The 24,652-nt window shown below is 45.9% G+C and overlaps 1 protein-coding gene across 6 annotated transcripts in view; it reads left to right on the forward strand.

The window, feature by feature from the left end:
- Nucleotides 1-22,420, forward strand: part of SRRM2 (serine/arginine repetitive matrix 2) — a 549,687-nt gene extending 527,267 nt beyond the window's left edge. For all 6 annotated transcript variants that reach the window (XM_033944768.1, XM_033944767.1, XM_033944764.1 and 3 more), the window contains 3 exons: nt 7,654-7,764; nt 7,967-8,062; nt 21,259-22,420. In XM_033944768.1, coding sequence (XP_033800659.1) covers nt 7,654-7,764; nt 7,967-8,062; nt 21,259-21,268 — 217 coding nt within the window. In that variant the 3' untranslated portion in view covers nt 21,269-22,420. The remainder of the gene's footprint in view (nt 1-7,653; nt 7,765-7,966; nt 8,063-21,258) is intronic.
- The last annotated feature ends 2,232 nt before the right edge of the window (nt 22,421-24,652 follow it).

Below are 24,652 nucleotides of genomic sequence, written 5' to 3' on the forward strand. Positions count from 1 at the left end.
GATAAGTAATCAAGGGTGTGTGGCAGTGACTTTTTTGCATTCTTTCCTTCATTAGTCCAACCAAGCCTTTCTTTTCTCCGCACATTGAAGGTGCGCCATCGGTAGTTAGCCCCACCAACTTTTCCCAGGGTAATTTAAAATTATTTATAGATTTCTTCACAGCCTCAAATATATCTCTACCAGTCGTCGTCCCATGCATGGCAGCTACATCCAAAAGTTCCTCAGTGACAGAGAGGTCGGTCTTCGTAGCACGTATAAAGATGGACAGCTGCGCTGTATCAGTGTTGTCTGTGCTTTCATCGATAGCAAGTGAAAAAGCGAGATAACTGCATGCCTGTTCGGCCAGCTGTGATGATAGATTTCCTGAGAGTTCTTGAACTCTGTCTGCAATGGTGTTTCTTGACAAACTGACAGTTTGAAAACTCTGTATCTGGTCTGGGCATACTTTCTCACACAATTTTAGCATGCATTGCTTCAAAAAGGCACCCTCTGAAAAACACCTTGAAGTACGGGCAATTTCTTCAGCCACTATAAAGCTTGCTTTCACTGCAGCATCATTTTTCGCTGTAGCCTTTGTAAACATTTGCTGCTGTGATTGTAGTTTGCCTTTTAGTTCTTTAACAATTTTATGCTTTTCTTCCAAAGTATATTTGCCATACTTAACATTATGTTTGGTGTCAAAATGACGACGTATATTGTACTCTTTCATCACCGACACTGTCTCATAACACAATATACACACTGGTTTGCCCTCACTAAGCACAAACATGTATTCATTTTCCCATTTGTCATTAAATTGTCTGCCTTCACCGTCAACTTTTCTTTTCCTGGACATTTTGGGATCAATATTGGCAGTAAAAGATGTAGTTTATTGGAAATCTGCGTTAGAATGAAAAAGTCAGTCAATAAATGCCTGGCTGGGTACAGATAGCAGATTCTGTTGCGATTTTTATGCCTACACTTTATGCCAGGAACTGGCAGCTTCTGCTGTGTATTTTTTTTACATAGTTCCCCCCCCCCCCCTGACGTCCGATTCACCCCAAGCAGGACCGCTCGCACGCACCTGCACCCCCACCCCGAAGGACCGTCGACTCCCAACACGATCGGGGCAAGAGGGAGCTCAAGCCCTCTTGCCCCCCCGACTCCCCGACACGATCGGGGCAAAAAGGAGCCCAAGCCCTCTTGCCCCGCCGATTCCCCAACTCCCCGACAATATCGGGCCAGGAGGGAGCCCAAGTCCTCCTGGCCCTGGCGACCCTCCCCCCCCCCCCCCCCCCCCCCCCGCTAGTTGTTCGGGCCAGGAGGGAGCCCAAATCCTCCTGACCACGGCGACCCCCTACCCCCACCCCGCACTACATTACGGGCAGGAGGGATCCCAGGCCCTCCTGCCCTCGACGCAAACCCCCCTCCCCCCATCGACCGCCCCCCTCCAAGAACCTCCGACCCCCACGACACCCCCACCCCCCTTCCCCGTACCTTTCTGTAGTTGGCTGGACAGACCGGAGCCAAACCCGCCTGTCCGTCAGGCAGCCAACGACGGAATGAGGCCGGATTGGCCCATCCGTCTCAAAGCTCCGCCTACTGGTAGGACCTAAGGCTCCCGGGTCTATTCTGATTGGCCCAGGCGCCTTAGGCCTGGGGTCGCGGGTCGGCTGGGGGGGCGGTCGGAAGTTCTTGGGGGGGGGCGGTCGATGGGGGGAGATAGATAGCAAGTACGGCCGGCGAGATCACAAGCCTCCTATGTCACCGCGCGTCATTGTGATGGAACGCAGCGGCGTGCAGTGATGACAGCGCGGTGCGGGCCACATTGCAAGGCCTGGCGGGCCGGATTTGGCCCGCGGGCCTTGTGTTTGACACATGTGTACTAGAGAGATGTCTTGGCTTTTTCTCAGGACCATGCCTCTGCACTGCTTCTCCCCTTATTGACTCTGCTATGAGCACCAGCTCTGAAAAGGGGGGCCTGGAAGTGCTACTTTCTGCCCCACTTGGCTTGAAATGTCCCACTGTGCTGGGAAATCTTATATTTTAGGTTGGTTGTGGGGGGAGTGAGGGACTTGGTTAGACCCACACCATGGTTTTGGTGATAGTAAGCGAATCTCTCTGGCTCTACCTGTAATGCACGTTTTTTTATATAGAGAAATTCTTCCTTTGTTCCAAAAAGCACATTCCCGAAATGTATACCTAACTATTCCTCCCCCAGTCCATGCCTCTCTCACTTCCCCCCCAGGAGGGGGGCCCTTGTAGAAACAGAGAATTCTTCATGAACTTTCTTCCTCCAGCTCTGAAATCCTTATCACCTCGCAGAGGCTGATTTGTGGTTTTACAACACTGTATATCTTCAGGATGGTGTCCTTGTAGACAGTCTTATGCAGAAAGTTGAAACAAAGATGCAAGGGTGACATTCCAGTATCCTGGCCGTGCCTGGATCCCATGGCTTGCTTCAGAGACAGGCACCAGGCCCCCACATCCCTACTCCCCCTTCATCCTTCAGGGGTTTTTACTTGTTATGGGTGTTTTATGGCTTTTCAGGGTGCCTTGCATATTTTAAGTACTCTTGCATATGTCATACAGCACTGATAACGGCTTAGCACAAATGAACAATGGCTACCGAACCTTGGAGAAGTATCCTCCTAAGGGAGACAAGAACTAGACCAGCAAGGTTAGCATTTGAAAAGGATACATGCGTTCACAGATAGCAAAGTACATGCTGTTCCATCTGGTTAGCTTGTAAAGGAAGGCTGTGGGAAAATATGTGTTAAAAATATCTGTAGTGTCCAGCATACACAAATGAGGCCAGTATGTCCAGTTGATCCATCTCACTATATAAGGTCATTGTGTCCCCTTTGATTCAATACACCAAGCAGTGTTTGGCTCATTGGCAGTCATTGCCTTTATCTTTGGGCAGTTGCATCGTTCTCTTTCGTATGATATTTCCTAAATGGCTCTATACTTTTCAATATCTTCCCCTATGGTTATGCAACAGGGACTGGCATTGCATTCGACGAGATATTGCCAAGTATTGTTGGGTAGGTAAAAAGCCAAAACAGCAATTTGAGAGATTACTGGGCCCTGGTATGGGTGGGGGAATGGGTCTCCCAGACTTATACAATTGGGCATGTTTATTGCAACATATTAGGGATTGGATTTTGGGAGACTGTTTTTGCTCCATGCACTCTTGAACGCGAGCTTTATCATCCTCTACATTTGACTTTTCTGCTACATGCACATCCCTCTCAATTACACGTAGTTTGTTGCTGAGATCTATGAGGCTTGCCTGGCATAAGGTAATGAAAACTCTACATTATTCTCTTAATGCTACTGATATGCTGCCACTGCAAGGGAATTTAAGGTTTACCCCAGGTCTTACTTCACAAGTTTTTATGTTTTGGGGCATTAAGCAAGTTCAGCTTTTAGGTCATGTTCTGGATGAGAAGGGCTCCATGATATTTTACCAGGTACTGGTGGAATCTATAGGGGAGGAACCAGGAGATTTATATGGATACCATCAATTGCAGCATTATGTGTCAACCCTGCGGGCCACTAGTTTGTCCACTGGAGTTTATCAGAAACTACAGCGCTTGTTTGCTGTATAAGGAGGAGACCAACTCTCTGTCACTCAATTACATAAGATCATTTGGCTATCGTGTCCCCTAAAATATATAATGACCTATTGTATAGATGGAGAGCTGAATTGGGAGTGCCTCTGAGGGATGTAAATCTACGTCAGGCCATTGCATGTATCCCCACATTCGTAACCAGTTCTGTGTGGCGAGAATGTATGTATAGAATCTTACATAGAGCATATTTCAATCAAATACAGGCTTATTATTCGGGGTTAATATCCAGTCAGACGTGTGTTAAGTGTACCAGAGAAGCTAATATTTTTGCACATGCATTGTGGTGTTGCCCTTAGATTAGAACTTTTTGGGACCATATTATGCAATATTTAGACGGTCTGTGGAGCATCTCGATTCTATCCTCTCTATTGGGGGTTATCTTTGGGAAGTCAGCAGCCTGTGGAGTATGGGAAACTTAAGATTCTACTATTCCAGAAAGCGTATGGTGGGTCACAAATGTATCATGCAATGTTGACTTCAAGATATGCCACCGAGATTCTGGCAGTGGCGTAATCAGATCCATCGACTAATGCTTTTTGAAGCCATGGAGGCTCACCTGTCTGTTAAACGTAAAAAAGATCTTCCTGCAAGTATGTGAACCGTAAATTAGCGCTCTCCCACATAGAGTTTGAAGTCTGATTTTAAACAATCTGTTCTGATATATTGACTATGTTGTATCTAGGCTGTTTCCAGTGGGGGAGGTGGGGTTTGGAGTGTGGGACTCATTAGTTAACCTGAAGGTTATATATCTTTTGATTTAGTGTTTTTGGAATTTATGAAGGAGGGCTCTAAGGGAGTGTCCCTCTTTTATTTGTAATTGCTCCTTTGATATAGTTCTTTCATGTTCTGACCTGCTATTTCTAGTATAATCAGTGCATACTGAGGGGAGAGAGAGATGCTAGGTTCTTGACCTTGGTCATATTCCCCATCCTTTCCATTTAGTTTCTTTGATATACTTCTATAATCATCACTGTATTGTGCTAAGGACTAGATTCACTAAAGATAGCAACTCAATCGCTGTTGGCTGATTCTATGGCCAATTTTCCAACAGCAATTGATTCACTATCAAGTTTGCATGCAAATGATTTTCACGCAAACCCACTGACTCAGTCGCTCAGTGAGTGATTGATACAATGCAGAGCTCTAACAGTAGTGACAGGGGAAGCAACCTCCTATCACTGATGTCAGGGCTTCTGGTTTTTTTTTTAAATTGGAACAGATGTTCTACGCGCTATCTGTCCCATTAAAAAGCCCCCCCCCCCCCAAACCCTAAAAAGATGGCAGGAGAGATGCCCACTCCCTCCTGCCTGTTCCCTCCCCTCCCCCCCCCCGAAAAAAATGGCAGGAGGGATGCCCACACCCTCCAGACGCCCCCCTCCAGGCCCACGTACCCCCCATATCTTGAAATTGGGAGCAGGAGGTACTAAAAGTACCTCCTGCTCCTCCCGTGATGATACTGTTAGCCCCTCCCCAGTGCATCAAGTGATACATGGGGAGGAGTCTAAGGCTTTGATTGGCTCAGACGCCTCAGGCCCTTCCCGTGGGCAGGGACTGAGGCATCTGAGCCAATCAGGGACTTCTTTAGGAAGGAACTTAAGGAAGTCCCTGATGGCCATTTGTTTTGGCCTCTGCTACCAGGGACACACACACACAACCCGATACCTATTAGATGATAATCCGGTATGAAGGATGCCGACTCTTCAAAATTGCGGGCCTTCCCCTTCATGGTGCATCCTGGGATGCACTGGGTAAGGCCTAAGACTCTGATTGGCCCAGGCACTTAAGGCCCTTCCCGTAGGAATGACCTTAGACACCTGGGCCAATCAGGGCCTTAGGCCCCTTCCCTCTGCATCCTGGGATGCACTGTGTGGAGCCTACGACTCTGAATGGCCCAGGCACCTTAGGCCCCTCTCATAGGAGTGGCCTTAGGATGCATTGGGAAGGGGCTTAAGGCTCTGATTGGCCCAGGTGCCTAAGGCCACTCCTATGGGAGGGGCCTTAGGTGCCTGGGCCATTCAGAGTCTTAGGCCCTACCCAGTGCATCCCAGGATGCACCAGGAAGGGGAAGGCTCCCAATTTTGAGGAGTGGGCATCCCTCCTACCTGGGCCATTCAGTCTTAGGCCCCTCCCAGTGTATCCCAGGATGCACTGGCAAGGGGACAGACAGCCATTCTGAAGAGGTGGGCCTGCCACTTCTCATCCTTGACACCTTCATTTCTCTTCCCTCATGATGTCTTTCACCTTTCTCTCAGTGCTTCTTTTCCCAATCTCACAGACATACACTCCCCATCTCTTCCTTCTGCATCTTCAGTCCTTTCTGTCGATTCATGCCTCTTCCTTCTAGTTCTCTTCCCCATCATAACCCATGCTCTCTCGTTGCGTTTCTGTCACTCGTACAGCCTGCTTTTTTCTCACTCACAGCTACTCTTCCGGTTGCTGTCCCCATCAATCAGCCTCTATTCCCTTCAGTTACTTAAAACTCTCTACAGCATCATTCTCTCTCCTACCCAATAACCTATTTCAATTCATTTTACCTCTTCCTAGTCCTTTCTCTACAGCTCTGCTACCAGTGCCTGTCCTGCTTATCCAACCTAGAGAATGACACGGTGGCCGAAACGGTGGGGGGAAAAAGTGCTCACTGCGGATCCAGGGACAAAGCCATCCACCGCCCCGTGGAATGGTGAATGGCCTTGTCCCCACAGTTAAAGGAGGGAACATGTGTGGCCCCTCTCCCTCCTTCCTACCTACCCAAATCTATCTCCCTTCCTCCCCCTTACCTTCGCGGCGCGTTTTAAGTTGAGTAACTTGTTCAAAGCCACCGGAGCCTGCGTGCAGTCGCGTGCATCTGTGGGCGGAAGCTTCTCTGATGCAACTTCCGGTTGTATCAGAGGAGAAGCTTCAGCCCACAGATGCTCGCAGGCTCAGGCAGCTTGAACAAGTTACTCTAAACTTAAAACGCACTGTGAAGGTAAGGGGGATGGAGGGAGATGCTCGGACCACTCAAGGGGTGCCGAAGGGCGGTGAGGTGGCGAGAGGGAAGGGTGGTGGTGGAAAGCAACAGACGCTGAAGGGGGGTGGAGAGGAACAGACGCTGAAAGGAAATGGGGAACAGATAGTAGGGAGCAGGCGCTGAAGGGAAATGTGGAAGACAGAGTGGGCAGAAGATGCTGAAGGGAAATGAAGATAAAGTGGGGAGAAGACGCTGAAGGGAAATGAGGAAGACAGAGTGGGGAGAAGACGCTGAAGGGAAATGAGGAAGACAGAGTGGGGAGAAGACTGAAGGGAAATAGGGAACAGAGAGTGAGGAGAAGATGCTGAAAGGAAATGGGGAAGAGAGAGTGGGGAGAAGATGCTAAAGGGAAATGGGGAACAGAGAATAGGGAGAAGACGCTGAACGGAAATGGGGAAGACAGAGTGGGGAGAAGACTCTGAAGGGAAATGGGGAAGACAGAGTGAGGAGAAGACGCTAAAGGGAAGTGGGGAGAAGACGCTAAAGGGAAATGGGGAAGAGAGAGAGTGGGGAGAAGACTCTGAAGGGAAATGGGGAACACAGAGTGGGGAGAAGACACTAAAGGGAAGTGGGGAGAAGACGCTAAAGGGAAATGGGGAAGACAAAGTGGGGAAAAGATGCTGGTCTGGTCTGACCCAGCAGCAGCATATCTTATGTTCTTATATAAAAAAAATATTAAGCTATTAAGGAAGCACCTCTCAGTTACAGCTCCTTCCCCTGGAGCCTATCAGTCAGACACAGCATGCCAATAGGCTGTAAAACAGCCCTCTTGTTAGATCCATTAGTCAGATATTCCAGCCAATAGCAACAGATGGAGGCAGGAGCAGTAACTAGGATACAGAAACATTTCCTGCCTGCCTTCCTTTGCTGACCTGCAACATGGAGATTTCAGGTCCAAATTTAATAAAGTATTTCACCCACAGAGCTGGCACCTATGCTTATGAGCACAACTATATTTGCTTAGGTCACACAGATCCACTTTCTGTGGGCATAACTTTGCATTGACAATTTGTTCTTCTTTTCTAGTCCTCGAAGTCCACGGAAACCTATTGATTCTTTAAGGGACTCTCGTTCCCTTAGTTACTCCCCTGCAGAACGTCAGAGAAAGTCTCCCTCACCAACAGCTGGCCGCCGAAGGTGAGTACAGCCTGTTAATAGATACACATGACTCCTGAATATTTCATTTGTGGGAGGTTGACATGGGAATGCTGTTTGTCAGATATTGGGTTGGAGAGACATCCAAAGTCTTCATTCAGGCTGAAATGAAAGCTTAAGATCCTGAGGGTAAGATACAATAGGCAGAATGTAGTGTTTTAAGCAGCATTTTATTTCCTTTCAGAGAGAGAGATTCTGGGAGAAGCCGTAGATCACACAGCAAATCGCCTTTAAGAAAACGCAGGCGTCAGTCTCCTAACCCCAACTACTCTCACCAGAGGTAAAGGCTTTATTGATAGGTATTCATTCATTCACATGTATTTGAGCTTGCGAGTTTACATCCCAGACCTGCAACAGTTGTCAGAGCCAGGAAAATTGGTAAGGCTCTCTTTCAATAACAAAAGGAAGCCTGAGAGTTTGAAGTAGCTTTTATATTTTAAAGGTCCATGTATTCTTAATTTAAAAAAGAGGGGGGAGGTGCAGTTGGTAGAGGAATAAGGAATTATCCCAGGACAAGCAAGCAGCATATTCTCAACATATGGGTGACGTCATCCATGGAGCCCTGATGCGGACAGCCTCGCAAGCAGACTTGCTTGAAGAACTTTAAAATAGTTTGTGACTGCGCATGCGCAAGTGCCTTACCGCCCGACGTAGGGCACGCGTCTCCTCAGTTCTAAGTTTTCTGCAAAGCTGAAAAGCACTCGTTTCAAAGCTCTGCACGAGAGTTCTACTCGTGCCTTCTCTCACCGCGGCTCGTGTATTTTCTTTACAGGGTCGCTGTGTTTATCTGCGCATTTGTAAAAAAAAAAGAGGGTCTCTTCCGCAGCCTCAGCCTGCGGGCTTCGATTTAGGCACGGCTGTGTTTCATTCCATGTCCCGGCTGTGGTATGTACAAGTGGTGTGTACAGTGTTTAGGACCTGATCATTGTCCAGAATTGTGCGCCCGTTGTGCTACACTTCAAAATCGAGCCCTTAAATGTCGTCGAGTCCAGATTGAAAAAATATTCAGGGGAATGGATCTGCCTTTACCTAAGGCCTTGACCCCGATTCCAGCCCCAACCTCAACTCCAACAAAGTCTTCTACAGGGCCAAAACCTTCCACCTCAACTTTGCTCAAACCTTCCTCGATGGGGAAGTCTTCGTGAAAATCAGCTAAATCTTCTCCTGAGGCGCCTTTATCCTCCATCAGGTAAGATATCTAAGCTGACCCTCCTGACAAGCCACCATTAGAACTGGTGGGGTCAAAGGATATCCAGGAAACGTGTCTGAAAATCGAGGCAACACTCTTCCTCGAGATCATCTTCCTCGGAGTCTATAACCATACCTATTGTACCAGATCTGAGGTTCCACAGGAAACGTGTCTCCAAATCTTCCTTGAGGTCATCTTCTTCGAAGACTGTAGCCACACCAAATGTGCCAGATTTAGTGGTCTCGGTGCTGGCTTTACAGAATATGTTGGAAACTATTCTGCATCAGGAGTTTGGTAACATGCTTGCCAAATTGACTCCTGCTTCGACCCTGCTTCCTGCAGTCCAGCCTGAGCACTCAGCAGTATTACAAGGAGTCTAATCCTTGAGAGTGCCTCGAGCTCAACCTAGCCACTCTATTCAAGGAGTCGAGTCCTTGAGAGTGCTTCGAGATCAATCTACACACACTATGCAAGGAGTTGAGTCCTTCTGAGTGCCTCGAGATACCTCTATACAAGGAGCTGTGTCCTTATTAGTGTCTTGATGTTGATCTCCGACTTCCAGTCCTACCTCTCAACATAAGGCATTGCCTTCGAGGCACATGGTGAGGACACCTCGACATTCCTCTTCGAGGCTGGATTCATCTCGATCACGGTACCGTGATTCGAGGCAATGCTCTTCATCACATCATTTGTCGAGGCATTCATCGAGGCCCAGGACCTCATCTCGAGACAGGCCTCGTTTATCAAAGCATCGAGACTCTTTGAAACCAACAACTCCTTTGTCGAGGAGATCTGTTGTGGAACCTCACCATTCTCATCAGTCGAGTTCTTCTCCTGCAAGGTTTTCTTCACCAGCTGGTTCTTCTAACCGACAACATTATGCTTCCTCGACTCATTCCAGAAGTGGGCATCTTTGCCTATGGATTCAGATCTCAGGTATCAATACTCCAGAGAGGCTTCACCTTCATTCTCTGCTGTGAAAGGTACCTCAAGGGGTTCTCATACACTTCAACGGGGTCATACATCTTCAGATCCAGTGTCCTTTACCAAATTTCTATCCCAGATGAGTAGAGATCTTAACATTACTTTGTAATCTGACTCAAAATACTCTAATAGTATTTGGAAGAACTGGGTATGTCTCATCCTCCTAGGGAGTCTCTCAAATTACCCATGAATGGCATTCTTTCTCAAACCTTCAAAAGAAATCTTGATACACCATATTCCATTCCTGCTGTGCCAGCAAAGATGAAATCTCGATATGGGATGGTTCCTTGTAAAGAATTTGAGAAGTCTCAACTTTCACATCAATCTCTTCTCGTTGAATCCTCTTTGAAAAGATCTAATCCTGCAAAAGTGTATGCCACAGTCCCTCCTTGTCGAGAGGGAAGAGCTATGGACAAGTTTGGTTGTATCAAAATTCGATGTTGAGAAACCGCATTTTGAACTTTAACTTTGTCTTTACTTCTTATCTGAAGCATTTGGTCAATGCCATGCCTAATTTCTTCAAGTATCTCCCTCAACATCGACTTACAGAGTTTTAGCACATGCATCACACTCTGGATCAACTTTGCATGCATATGGTTCAAGGTGCATATGATGTGTTTGAAATGTCCTCTAGAGTCACTGCGTTCTTACTGGTAATGTGCCATCTTGACTGGCTCCGCACGGTAGATATGGATCGGAATTTTCAAGATCGACTGGCCAACATCCCATGCCAGGGCAATGAGTTGTTCGATGACTCTATTGAGGCAGCTACAAAACGCTTATCTGAGCATGAGAAGTCGTTTGCTTCCATAGTCAAGCCAAAGCCCAAGCGTTCTACTGCTAAGGGTTATAGGCCTATTCCATCTTACCAGAGGCATTATCCTCAAAAGTCAGTACCTTATTCAAGGCCGCCTCCTAAAAAAACAACAGCAGCAACGGCAGCAAAAACCTCAGACTCCTGCTGCACCCAAGGCCTCTCAGTCTTTTTGACCATATAACACAGAGCATAACCTCAATCGTTCTGCCTCTGTCCTCTCCTATCCCCATTGGGGGTCGTCTCCATCATTTTTACCAATGATGGGAGCTCATTACATCCGACCTCTGGGTCTTCACTATCATCAGGGAAGGTTACTCTCTTCACTTCATCCAGGTTCCACCAGATCTTCCCCCAAGAGAGTCTCCTTCCAATCCGTCGTAGACCACCCTTCTTCTTCAGGAAGCTCAAGCTCTGTAGAGCAGGAGTTTTTACTCCCGTTACTTCCTTGTTCAAAAGAAGACGGGAAATCTGTAACCTGTTTTGGATCTCGGAGCTCAACGAATTTCTCAGAAAAATTTTGGATGCTGTCTCTAGCATCCTTGTATCCCCTTGTGGATCACAACAATTGGTTAAGCTCTCTGGATCTCAAAGAGACTTACACTCACATCCCCGTTCATCCAGCCTCTCGCAAGTTTCTCCAATTTCGGGTGGGCAATCATCATTTTCAATACAGAGTGCCACTCTTTGGCCTGGCATCATCTCTCAGAGTTTTCACCAAGTGCCTAGTAGTAGTAGCAGCAGCAGCAGCTCTGTGCAACCATGGTCTTCAGGTTTTCCCAAACCTGGACGATTGGCTCATCAAAGATTCAACGTCTCAGGGGGTTAGTGTAGTGACCCAACGGACTATTTGGTTCCTCCAAAGTTTGGGGTTCAAAATCACCTTTCCGAAATCCCAGATACAGCCTTCTCAGACTCTACAGTTCATTGGAGCTGTACTGGACACTGTGCAACTCAGAGCATTCCTTCCTCAACAATGTCAGGATGCTCTCATTCAACTTTGTCAAAAAGTATCATCCCTCACTTCATTCTCAGAGAAATACATGATGGTTCGCTAGGTCACATGGCCTCTACAGTTCACGTGACTCCTTTTGCCAGACTTCACCAGACTTCACCTCCAAATTCCTCAGTGGACCCTGACATCTCAGTGGGGGCAGGTTTTCAACCCACTCTCTCAGCACATTACAGTGACTCCTCCGTTGAGACAGTCTCTCCACTGCTGGATGCTTTCTTCCAATCTCCAGAGATTTACTGTTTCAAACGTCCCTTCATCAGAAGGTCCTCATGACAGATTCCACGACCTAGGCTTGGGGGGCTCATCTCGATGGTCTCTGTACGCAAGGGCATTGGTCCAGCATAGATCGTCGGAGTCGCATAAATCTGTTGAAACTCAGAGCGATCTTTAATTCTCTCAAAGCTTTTCAGCATCTTCTTCACAATCAAGTAGTCTTCATTCATACAATCAAGTAGCCATGTACTACGTCAACAAGCAGAGAGGAACAGGATCGCTCCCTCTTTGCCAGAAAGCTCAGAAGGTTTGGAATTGGGCAATTCTTCACAGCACCTTTCTGAAAGTGGTCTACATTGAAGGATAGAAAAACTGGCGGACAGATTGAGTCATCTTCTGCAACCTCATGAATGGACGCTCAATTCGTCGCCTCTCCATCAAATTTTTTCTCACTGGGGAACTCCTCACATAGATCTCTTTGCGTCTCCCCACAAAAACAAACTGCCTCAGTTCTGCTCTAGGATATACTCTCCTCACCGTCTGGAGGCAGATGCTTTTCTTCTGGAATGGACGAATCAGTTTCTGTATGCATTTCTTCTCATTCTCAAGACAACTCGTCAAACTCAAATAGGAATGTGCCACCATGATTCTGATAGCTCCTCGGTGGCCCAGACAACCATGGTTCTCCCTTCTCCTTCAACTCAGCAGCAGGGAGCCATTTCTTCTACCAGTTTTTCCATCTCTGCTTACACAGAGTCAGGGGTCTCTGCTTCATCCCAACCTGCAGTCTCTATACCTGACAGCTTGATACCTTTCAACGTAACTGCCAATTTTCAGTTATCTCAATCTGTCAAGGATATTTTAGAGCAGGGGTGCCCACATTTTTTGGGCTTGCGAGCTACTTTTAAAATGACCAAGTCAAAATGATCTACCAACAATAAAATTTTTTAAAAAACACAAAGCACACCGTACGCAGAGAAAATGTTAATTATCATTCCTATTCCGGGGGTTTTTCAAAGAGGTCAAGGCAGATGACTCTGCACTGTCACCTCAGTAACAAATATACAAAAATAGACAAATATACCCCCCTCCCTTTTTACTAAACCACAATAGCAGTTTTTAGCGCAGGGAGCTGCGCTGAATGCCCAGCGCTGCTCTCGACGCTCATAGGCTCCCTGCGCTAAAAATCGCTATTACGGTTTAGTTACGGTTGAGTACAAAATATAGACAGCAGATATAAATTCAGACACATTTTGATCACTAAATTTAAAATAAAATCATTTTTCCTACCTTGTCTGTTGAGTTCATGAGTCTCTAGTTGCACTTTCTTCTTCTGACTGCATCCAATCTTTCTTCCCTTCTTTCAGCCTGTATGCTTCCTCTCCTCCAGACCTCATTCCCTCCCCCAACTTTTTCTTCCTCTCCCTGCCCTTTCTTTCTCCCTGCCTCCCTTTCTTTTTTTCTCTCTTCATGCCCCCTTTCTTTTTTTCTGTTTCCCTTCTTTCCTTATGTCTCCCTTCCTGCTCCCTTTCTTTCTTTCTTCATGCCCTCCCCAAGCCACTGCCGCCGCCATTGGGGAACAGGCCCCAAAGCCGCCGCCCCAAGCTCTCCCTACTTCCCTGTGTCGGGCCGACCAGCATTCCTCTCCCTGATGTCAATTCTGCCGTCGGAGAGGAAGTTCCGACCCAGCCAGGCAGCGATTGGTTGGTCCAAACTTCCTCTCCGACGGCAGAATTGACGTTGGGTAGAGGAAGGCTGATCGGCCCTGTAGATCGCCAAGGCAAAGTGAGTCTATCACGGAGCCCGGGATGGTCTCCACGATCGACTCACTTTGCCTTGGCGGTCTATCGGTCGATCGCGATCGACTTATTGGGCATCCCTGTTTTAGAGGCTTCTAGGAAGCCTACCACTAGGCAATGTTACAACCAGAAATGGACTAGATTTTCTGCTTGGTGCACCATTCATCACCAGGAGCCTCAATCTACCTCCTTGTCTTCAGTTTTGAATTACCTGTTGCATTTATCTGAATCAGGCCTCAAATCCACATCCATTAGAGTCCATCTGAGTGCAATCGCTGCTTTCCATCAGCCTATAGAAGAGAAACTCCTCTCTGCTCATCCTGTGGTTTCCAGATTTATGAAAGGACTTTTCAATGTCAAGCCACCTCTCAAACTGCCTCTAGTGGTTTGGGATCTCAATGTTGTTCTTGCTCAGTTGATGAAGCTTCCATTTGAACCAATGTCTTCGGCTCATCTGAAATATCTTACTTGGAAAGTGTTTTTTCTCATTGCCCTCATGTCTGCTCACAGAGTCAGTGAGCTACAAGCTTTAGTAGCGGACCCACCTTTCTCAGTATTCCATCATGACAAGGTGGTCCTCCTTACTCATCCTAAATTCTTACCTAAAGTGGTTTCACAATTTCATATCAATCAATCCATTGTTCTTCCAGTGTTTTTTTTCCAAAGCTTCATTCTCATCCTGGAGAAACAGCTCTTCATACTCTGGAATGTAAGCATGCTTTGGCTTTCTACTAAGCCACAGAGATCTTCTCCTCAACTTTTCGTCTCCTTTGATCCAAACAGGTTGGGACATCCAGTTTCCAAGCGAACCATTTCCAACTGGTTGGCTGCTTGCATCTCTTTCTGCTATGCTCAGGCTGGACTGCATCTAGAGGGTCGAGTAACAGCCCATAAAGTTAGAGCCATGGCGGCATCTGTAGCTTTCCTTAGATCTACTCCTATTGAGGAAATCTGCAAAGCTGCCACTTGGTGTACTCGGTTCATATATTCATCTCTCATTATTGTGTGGATTCTTTTTCCACACAGGATGGTCACTTTGGCCAGGCAGTATTACAAAATGTATTCTCCTGAATTGCCAACACTCCCACCATCCCATTCTGATTAGCTTGGAGGTCACCTATATATTGAGAATATGCTGCCTGCTTATCCTGGGATAAAGCACAGTTACTTATCCAGGGCAGCAGGCAGATATTCTCATAACCCACCTACCTCCCCTGGTTGGCTTCTTATCTAGCTATCTGAACTGGGGAGACACGCACCCTACGTCAGGCGGGAAGGCACTCGCTCATGCACGGTGCAGCAGTCGCGAACTTTCTAAAAGTTCTTCAAGCAAGTCTGCTTGCGAGAGGCTGAACGCATCGGGGCTCCATGGATGACGTCACCCATATGTTGAGAATATTTGTCTGCTGTCCCTGGATAACACCTGTTACAGTAAGTAATTGTGCTCCGTATATGCATTGAAGGCCATCTTTTAATCAACTTTTTTAAAAAATCCACTTCATTCACTTGCCAGTTACACAGCAGGAATTTGATACTTTGGGATTTTTTTTCTATATTTTATTGTATTTTTAATAGATGAATGTGAGATCCTAACTGGAATGGTGACATTACCACCACCAAACTTAAAATTTTTTCTGAAACAACTTGTCCTTGGCATTCAGGGCTGGTTCTTTTTAAGTGGTTTAGAACCCTTTACATTACATTACATTAGTGATTTCTATTCCGCCTGTGCCTTGCGGTTCTAGGCGGATTACAAATTAGAAGAGATCTGGACATTACCTAGAGAATTACGTAACAATGATTACCGAGAGAAATACATAACAGTGATTCATGTACTTTACATGGTGTGGTAGAGGATTATAAATTATAAGATATCTGGATTTTTCCGAAAGAATTTCATAGTAGAGAATCAAGTGATAACAGGGTACAGTGGAGAATATCAGTATATACTGGTTACAGAAGAAAAGTTACCTAACAATGAAGGAAGAAGTTTGTTGGATACTGAAGGTAGATGTTTATTTAGGAATCAGAATATTTTTGGAAGGTAAGGTTCTAGGAGTTGACTAATGTGTTATTCACGAGAGGGAGAGCTTGTGCAAAGGGGGAGGAGATTAGTTAGTGGGGACGTGTTTTTTAAATAGAAATGTTTTGATTTCTTTTCGAAACACTTTGATGTCTGTTGTTTTGATCATCAGTTTGGTGATGGTGGGGTCAATTTTCGCTGCCTGTGTCGCTAGAAGGCTGTCGTATAGTTTTATATTTTTTAAACTTAATTCACAGATCTTTTGCACAGTAATCTACAGTAATGCATGTATTTTAAAAGGCTCCAGTCCTTCCCGAGGCTTGAATGCAGCCACGACTAGGGAAGGTCTCTCTCCTCTTGCTCTCAGGGGACCTTTCCCTCATGAATCCAGCTTGGGCAGAAATATTCCTCTCTGACTCAGCACTCTGGGACATGTAGTTCCCAGAGATTATCTGCTGCTGCCTAGCAGGACAAATTCAGCCTTAGGTAAATCCTGAATCTTTTACATACCCTCCCCCTCAGTTCAACACTAATAGGTTGAGCGCCTGATAGAGACCCCCCCCCTTTAATGGGATGAGGGTACTCGTTTCCAAGGTCATTCAGGGTTTTCCCCCTCTCAAGGAATCTTTGGGACTGCCCCAGGGCCACTATCCCATGATTAAGTGTCCTCGGTACCCACACTGAAACAGGGCAGAATAAATAAAGTAGTCAGTGGGCTCCACCACACCAATGTTCCCAAACAGTACAAGTCCCTGGTCCAAAGATTGATCACCCAGCTAAGAAACAGCTTCTCTCTCCTATTTCACTCCGGAACTTCATTTGTTGAGGGTCCAGGCTACCTGCTGGGCTTCTCCAAGTTCCAAGTTTTATTCGTATTTAATGAATCGCTTATTTAATTTACTAAGTGATGTACAATATAATAAAAGAAATATACAAATAAATATCTGGTGCTGACATACAAAGTGACAATGACAGTATGGGGTAAAACTAATGTGAGTCGTGAGGGGGAAAGGGGCAGAGTTACAATGCTAATTGAGTAAGAAAGAAAAACATTAATGGAATGAACAAAAGGGAGGGTAAATTTGGTGCCAAATTGGCTTCATATATTATTAGATGAAAAGAAAAAAGATTATTGAATGGAAAATAAAAGATCGAATGCATCATTGAAAAGGTAAGTTTTTAAGGTTTTTTTAAACAATGATAAGTCTTTTAGTTCTCTAATATATTGAGGTAAAAGGGACTGTCTATAGGTTCCTTCTCCCCAATGTGGCCTTTACACTGGATAGATTGTGTCTGCTTTGTCAGTAATACGTTTTCCATCACAGTTAGCTGCTGTCTCAGGGTCCTATTCTCTTCAGTCAGCCTGAGACAGTTTTGTTGGGCAGCTTTCTCTCTCTTACTGGTTTCTTCCTTGTGGAGGCTCAACATTAACCCGACTCTGCAAACTAGCATCCTCTTCCAAGGCCATCTTCCATTGTTCCTTGGTCCGCTGGGCAAGTTTCCTTGCCTTTTCCCCTTCCAGAGGTAACTTGGCTACCTGCGGTTTTTTTTAAGTTGCATTGACAGATGTCAAGGAAAGCTATCTGTCCCTGCAATAGAGGAACCTCTTCTGTTGCAAGCCAGCTTTTAATTCTGCAGTTATTGGCTCTTGACCATTGTGGTGGACCAGGATTTTTTGCATTTGTTGCCAGCGGGGAGTGGCTCCTTTCTCCTCTAAGGGAAAACCTTTGGAAGAGGCTTAGTCTTGCCTCCCAGGGAATTCACAGCTAAATGAGCCTTGCTAGATCCAAGCTCCAAGAAGTCCTGTCCCAAAATAACTGAGTAGGGAAGACAGGGCAAAACCACTGCTTCCAGCTGGATGTGCCCTATTGAAGTTTTAATAGGGATTTGGGCTGTTGGATATTGTAAACGATCCCCATGCACACAGGACAGCTCCATCATCTTGTCATAATTCAGTTGCCATGAGGTTACACGGTCTCTTCGGACAAGAGTTTGTGCTGACAGTCAAGTAAGGCCTGACAATGTTTATTATTTAGTTTCACCCTCATAAAGCAGTTCACATCTTTGGGTTGGAGGGCCCCCACGAAATTACAGGTATGCGGATACATCATATTTACAAGAAATTGAATTGTTGATAACATTTTTTTGTAATTGTTTAGATATTTTTGTTATCAGCCAGCGGTGGAGGCACACAAAATAAATGTTCATTTACTCCAAAATGGTGGAGAAAAAAGCCTCAAGAATAATAGTGCAAGCATGGCAATCCGTAAAGGATTTCAAGCCGCACAGTCTTATCACAGGCATAAAGAAACTCTTCCAATGCAAAATGTAACTTTTTAACTGGGAACAAATTCCACCACTGCACAGGGAAAGGGAAAAAGAGAAAAACAAAAGCTACTTAGCTTTGTGTGCCAGCATGCTGTTTCTTACTTTTTCAATTCTGCGTTGTTATACTCGGCGTTCTTTCACAAAAGTGCCCTAACTGACGTTAGTATCTCCAACAAGATTCTTGTTTTGCCATGCGTAGTCTGCGTCAGGGAGAGTTGTCAAACTGATGCTTCCAGCTTTTGCCCCAACTCCGTGCACTAAACGGCACCAAGAAAGACTTAGAGATTGTAAAGAGGCTTATAAAAAGCATATCTGGTGATGTCACCTCCGGTACCACAGCACAAGCCTAAAACAGCTGACAGTTGTTAACAATAAACAAAACTGACTAGTGAATTCAAAAAATCAATAAAAAGCACACCATTCTATCCGCTAGTTTAAACCTTTAGGCCAAATCGTATCACAATAAAAAATCCAACGCTGCTCATGTTGATATAATAACCTTTTGATATCACCTCTTTGTGGCATTGGAACATGTTCCAGAACACTGCACGTGAATTCTTCAAAAGAAAGATTTTTCTCAAAGCAGTGACGGGTAAGTATATCAGTTTGCTTATGACTGATGTTGTTCCAATGTTCAAACAATCTTGTTTATAAAGCGTGTGCGGTGTGGCCTATATAACAAAGGTCACAAGGGCATTTCATAATATAAACTACCTCTGCAGATTCACAAGATGTCCAAGATTTTAGCTTCACAGGAGAACATCCAGAAGTATGTATCACAGCACCTTCTTGCATCTGTTCACGCACTGCATCGCCCATAGCGAAAATGTCCCACCTCACCCACCCTGCTAACAGACCATACGTCTGTTTTGCATAAACAGTCATTCAAATTCCTGTTACAAGAAAATGCAATTTTGCACTCCATAGACGAAACTCGGATCTAACTTTGGGGATGGGCCACAAAAGTTTAATCTTCCTGCCCAATGTTTGAAATATGTGGGAAAATTTCATTATGCAAGGAATAGAAGAATCATTTTTATCCCTTGTTTGATACTGTAACAACTGTTCACGAGGACTGAACCAAGCTCTCTTGAACGCTTTAGAGATCACTGTTCTAGGGTATACCCTCTCATGATATTTCATTTTCAAAGTCTTGGCCGGAGTCAAAAATTTATCATTGGCATGGCAAATTTGACGGTAGCGGAAAAATTGAGACGTTGGCAAATTGTTCTTCAATACACCAGGATGCATACTTCAGTATTCCAATAAAAGTATTTCTGTCAGATGATTTATGATGTACTGTTGTCTGAAAAGCAGTACCAAATTTACTCAAATATAAGTCGATCTGAATATAAGCCGACACACCCTTTTTCCCTCAAAAGGAGGAAAAATGGTTGACTCTAATATAAGTCGGGTAGCTTAAAATTCAAGTGCCCTGCCCTGTCAGACTCTGCACCCAGCTCCTTTTCTGCCAGGCACTGCACCCAACACCCTTCCCTCCCTCCCTCCCTGTCAGGCATTGCACCCAGCCCCTTTCCTTCCTTCCCTCCCTCCCCTGTCAGGCTCTGCACCCAGCACCCTTCCTTCCCTCCCTCCTTCCCCTGTCAAGCACTGCATCCAGCTCCCTTCCTGTCAAGCACTGCACCCTTCCCTCCCTCTCCTGTCAGGCATTGCACGTAGCTCCCGTCCTTCCTTCCCTCCCTTCCCTGTCAGACTCTGCACCCAGCACCCTTCATTCCCTACCTGTCAGACTCTACACCCACCCAACCTCCCTCCCTCCCAGGCTCTGCACCCTGCCACCCTCCCTGTCGTAGCCTCAAACCTCTACTGCCGATCGTCAGTGGAGGTGTAGCGGGCAGGAACGAACTTTCCAAGTTCCTGCCCGCTGTTAACTGACGTCCGTGGGTGTCTTCGGCTGCTGAGAAGCACGAGCAGGCGCTGCTGCTCAGTGTTGAGCAGCTTCCTTAATGACTCCTGCAAATTCTTGCGAGAATTTACAGGAACCATTAAGGAAGCTGCTCAGCACTGAGCAGAAACTCCAAAATGTGCACCTGCTCATGCTTCTCAGCAGCCAAAGACACACACAGCAGCCAGTTAACAGTGGGGCAGGAACTTGGAAGTTTGCTCCTGCCCGCTGCACCTCCACCGACGATCGGCAGTAGAGGTATGAGGCTACGACAGGGAGAGCGGCAGGGTGCAGAGCCTGGCAGAGACGGCCTGCAATAATTTTGGAAGGGGGTGTATTGGCTTGAATATAAGCTGGGACCCCATTTTTGGGTCCAAAAATCCCGGTTTATATTCGCGTATATACGTTATGTAACTTTATTGTGATATGATTTGGCCTAAAGGTTTAAACAAGCGGATAGAATGGGTTGGGTTGTTGTTGTTTTTTTTTCACTAGTCAGCTTTGTTTATTGTTAACAACTGTTAGCTGTTTTAGGCTTGTTTCTGTGGTACTGGAGGTGATGTCACAGGATACAGTTTCTACAAGCCTCTTTAAAAGTTTTCTTGGTGCTGTTTAGTGCACTGAGTTGAGGCAAAAGCTGGAAGTATCAGTTTAACAACTCTCCCTGACACAGCCTACACATGGTGAAACAAGAATCTTGTTGGAGACACTAATGTCAGCTAGGGCACTTTTGTGAAAGAACGCCAAGTATAACAACGCAGAATTGAAAAAGTGAGAAACGGCATGCCAGCGCACAAAGCTAAGTAGCTTTTGTTTTTCACTTTTTTTTTTTCCCTGTGCACAGTGGTGGAATTTGAGAGGCAAGCAAGTTATGAGAAGACGTTTGTCGCAGAGCCTGGGACCAACATGATTTGAAAATGACCAGACAGCAAAAGATAGAAAAAATAATTTTATTTTCTGTTTTGTGATTACAATGTGTTGGGTTTTAAATTTGTATGCTGCCAGAGCTGGCCAGTTGCGAACTTTCTAAAGTTCTTCAAGCAAAAATGCTTTTGCAGCTGTCTGCATCGGGGCTCCATGGATGACGTCACCCACATTTACATTTGATGTGTTATAGTGGCATTGTTAAATATATTCAAACAGAAAAAATATCTACATGTGATCTGGAAAAAAGTCACATTTAACTGTTTTTCATCCTCATTTAGGTCTCCTTAATCAGATATGAGAAGCTATTTCTGAAAGCACCATGAGAGCGGCTGCTCTTCCCATCTTTCTGAAAATAAAAAGGATAATGTCAGACATCAGTGCACTGTCACTAAGGCATGTTGGCAGAGAGCTCTCAAGAAACTCATGTTGTGCCCACTGATAATTCCCATGCATCATCATCTTTTCATGATCTGCGGGACTTTCAACAATCCTTCAGAAACCATTTGGCATGGGGAAGCACCTGTGATTTTCTGATTTGATGACACTTTGTTTTTTTATTATATAAAAAAATTCTACAGTCATTTGAGCAGTTAAGGTATTGGTTACACTGCCAGCAGCTGCTCTTACTGGTATCTGAAATTCTCCAATGTCTTCTCTCTCTGTTTCTTTTGCCACATCTCTCTGTGCACCCTTGTCCTCCTCACCAATTCCCTCAGTTGTTTTGGTTCATGTTTCAGATCTTTGTAGGTTAATAAAGCAATGATACAGATTCCAATAACCTCTTAGTTGGAAGAAAAAGATCTGACCATTTCCTGAGCAGCAATGTTGAATATACTCAGGTTGGATTATGTGTCCAGCTCAAATCAGTCACTCTTCCGACACACCCTACCCCCCAAAAAAAGGATTTCATCTTTCCCTTGTGCATTTACAGTGGAGGTATCTCAGTCAGGTTTTTTTTTCTTTTATAAAGTGTTTGCAAACCATATCTTTCTTTGCTAGTTCTTACTTGGAGAGCTTTTTTCTAAGTGATGGGGAATTGTCTCTGTATGCAGTAACTGAATAGTGTTTTCTTTCAGGTCTGTTCTATTTGGGTTTTTTTGGGGAGGGGCATATAGAGATGGTGTACACTTTGACAGCAGTTTCTAATTGGAATATGCATAGGCAAGTTTCACAGATTTGATTTGTGTGTATATGAGAGGGAAGGGGTGGGAATAATTTTGGGATGTGTACTACTTGCAAAGCCCTGGGGTGGAGATGGGGGGTGGGAGATTGTTGGGGGGGTTTCTGTTTATAGCACTCATTCTAAACTGTGATTTCATGTTACTTAAAACAATTTAAAATGTAAGGGACTGGCGGGGTTGGCTGGAAGCATTGAATTTTTTTTAATATGTACAGTGAAGAAAACTTTTTCTGTCAATAAAGGATATTATTAAAATTCTATTTCATTGTGATGGTGTCTGATTTTCCTAGGTTACTGTGTTCCTAACTTCCCTGCATTTTAAAATTCTGTTCTGTCCTTCCTGATTCAGTACGCTAGGTATTCAATTCCATCCCACAGTCTGGGAGTTGCAGAAATCCAAACACTTTCTCTGAGCACATGCTCCTCCTACCTCAGAGAGAGAGTTAAGAGCCCCCTGTAGTTTTCAATTTCTGCAAGAAATCCATGCAGAAGTCTTTTGGATTTGCTCTGTATCTTTTTCTTATTTTTTCACATAAAGTTCATCTTTTCGGTGGCTTTAGTGCCTTAAGACCTCTTTGTGGTGGTCCTCTGTCGAAGGAAAGGAGCCAGACTGTTGCTTCACTGAGAAACTTAAGTGGAGCCAGCCTGCTGTGTGCCACTCTTCCTGGAATCTAGAGTCCATTACCCTGAAAGCTTGCTTGCCTCTGACCTTGTCAGGGGTTTAAGGGCAGGCTGTAAGCATCCTGAGAAAAATATCCTCTGGGTTTCAGGGCACAGGCTGCGTTTTCCGCCCCCGGACACATGGAGATGATCCGTGGGGGCGAAGGTTACAGTCTGTGTCCGTCCGACTGGCAGTCCGAAGATCTTCAAGTCTGGTCATTTTGGAGCTGTTCTGAAGCAGAAAGTCCTTTCCCTCCCTTCAGCTGCAGTGAAAAAAGCTGACAGGCAGGCACTTCTGAGACTGAGTAGACCTCCATTATTTCCTGTGGGAACTTTGGTGGTAGACTGTGAAACTCTCTCAAACTCATTTTTTATAGTTTCTGAGGATAGGGTTCAGGTCTCCCACCTCCCCAAATCGCTATTTTTTATTTTCAGATTTTGCTTGTTTTTAGTGCAAATTTGCTGGTGGTAGCCATCTTGGATTTTAATCAATCTTTTTTTTCCCCAAAGTTTTTTATTTCTGCTTTAAAATCCCTTGATTTGATTAAAAATCATTTTGGATGGACTCCCCAGCTCCTAATCTGTGAAATGTGTGCATTGATTTTGCCGAATTGGCACCAGATCGGCGACTGTATACCATGTGCCGCAGGGGGAGGGGGTGGGAGCTTTGCGCACCTCCTTTAGGTCCTCCAGGGCTGGGGAGCCAGCATGGATCCGTACTCCGGAAAAATATCTTGCCTTGAGACAATTCTGGAATTTGACACCAAATGCCTGCGTTCTCTGAGTCTGGGGACTCTTTTAGCACGGTGTGAGCACCTCAGCAGGGCCCCTCAGTGGACAAGGTGTGACTTTTCACCAGACTTTTTGTTTCAGCTCCTCTGGAAAATGTATTCTTTGGACCCAGCTCGTTGAACGCAGCTGGCGGGTGTGTTGGTTTCTTCTAAACCAGTTGTGCTAAGTGGCAAAGGGCCCTTATCCCAGGACAAGCAGGCATGATATTCTCACATGTGGGTGACGTCATCTACGGAGCCCCAGCGCGGACAGCTTTTCAAGCAAACTTGATTGAAGTTTCAAGTTTGCTACACTGCACCACGCATGTGCATGCCTTCTTGCCCACTAGAGGGCGCATCCCACCTCGTGGTCCTCAGTTCAATTTCTTCCGCGGAGCCAGAAGCCCTGTGGAAATTGTGCTCTTGTTTCAAGCCTTCTGACACCGCGTCTGGGTTTGTTAGCTCGGTCGCTGTGCTTCATTTCTTGTTTTTTCGTTTAGTCCGTCGTTTTTTCGTTGGAAAAAAAAAAAAGTTTTTGTTTTCATCGGCTCCGGGGGCTCCCGAGAGCCGCGGCCGCGGGACCTCGATCGCGCCCGGCCGCTTCTTTTTCATGTCCCGTCCCTAGACGGGCTTCAAGAAATGCACCCGGTGTGAGAGGTTGCTTTCGATCACTGACCCCCACCGATGGTGCTTGCTCTGCCTTGGTCCGGATCACCCGACTGCTTCCTGTGATAGGTGTTCCACTCTCCAGGCAAGAGCCCTTCGTCGACGTCGCGCCAGGATGGCAGACCTTTTTTCGGTTGACTTCGCGTCCGGAAAGGCCTCGACGTCGGCCTCGGCTTCGGCCTTGACCTCGGCCCCGACGCCCTCGGCGTCGCCGCGTGCTTCGACCTCGACTTCGAAGCCGACGCCCCCGACGAAACCTGCCTCGGTTAAGTCTTCTTTTCCATCCCCGACTCCAGGGTCGTCGAAGAAGCCATCCTCGGGTTCCGCTGCGGCGGGTGGGTCGTCCTCGGCCCCGCCCAGGACTCAGGCCACTCATGCCCCGAGGGAATACTCGAG

Source organism: Geotrypetes seraphini, chromosome 5 (assembly GCF_902459505.1).
Source record: "Geotrypetes seraphini chromosome 5, aGeoSer1.1, whole genome shotgun sequence".
NCBI lineage: Eukaryota > Metazoa > Chordata > Amphibia > Gymnophiona > Dermophiidae > Geotrypetes > Geotrypetes seraphini.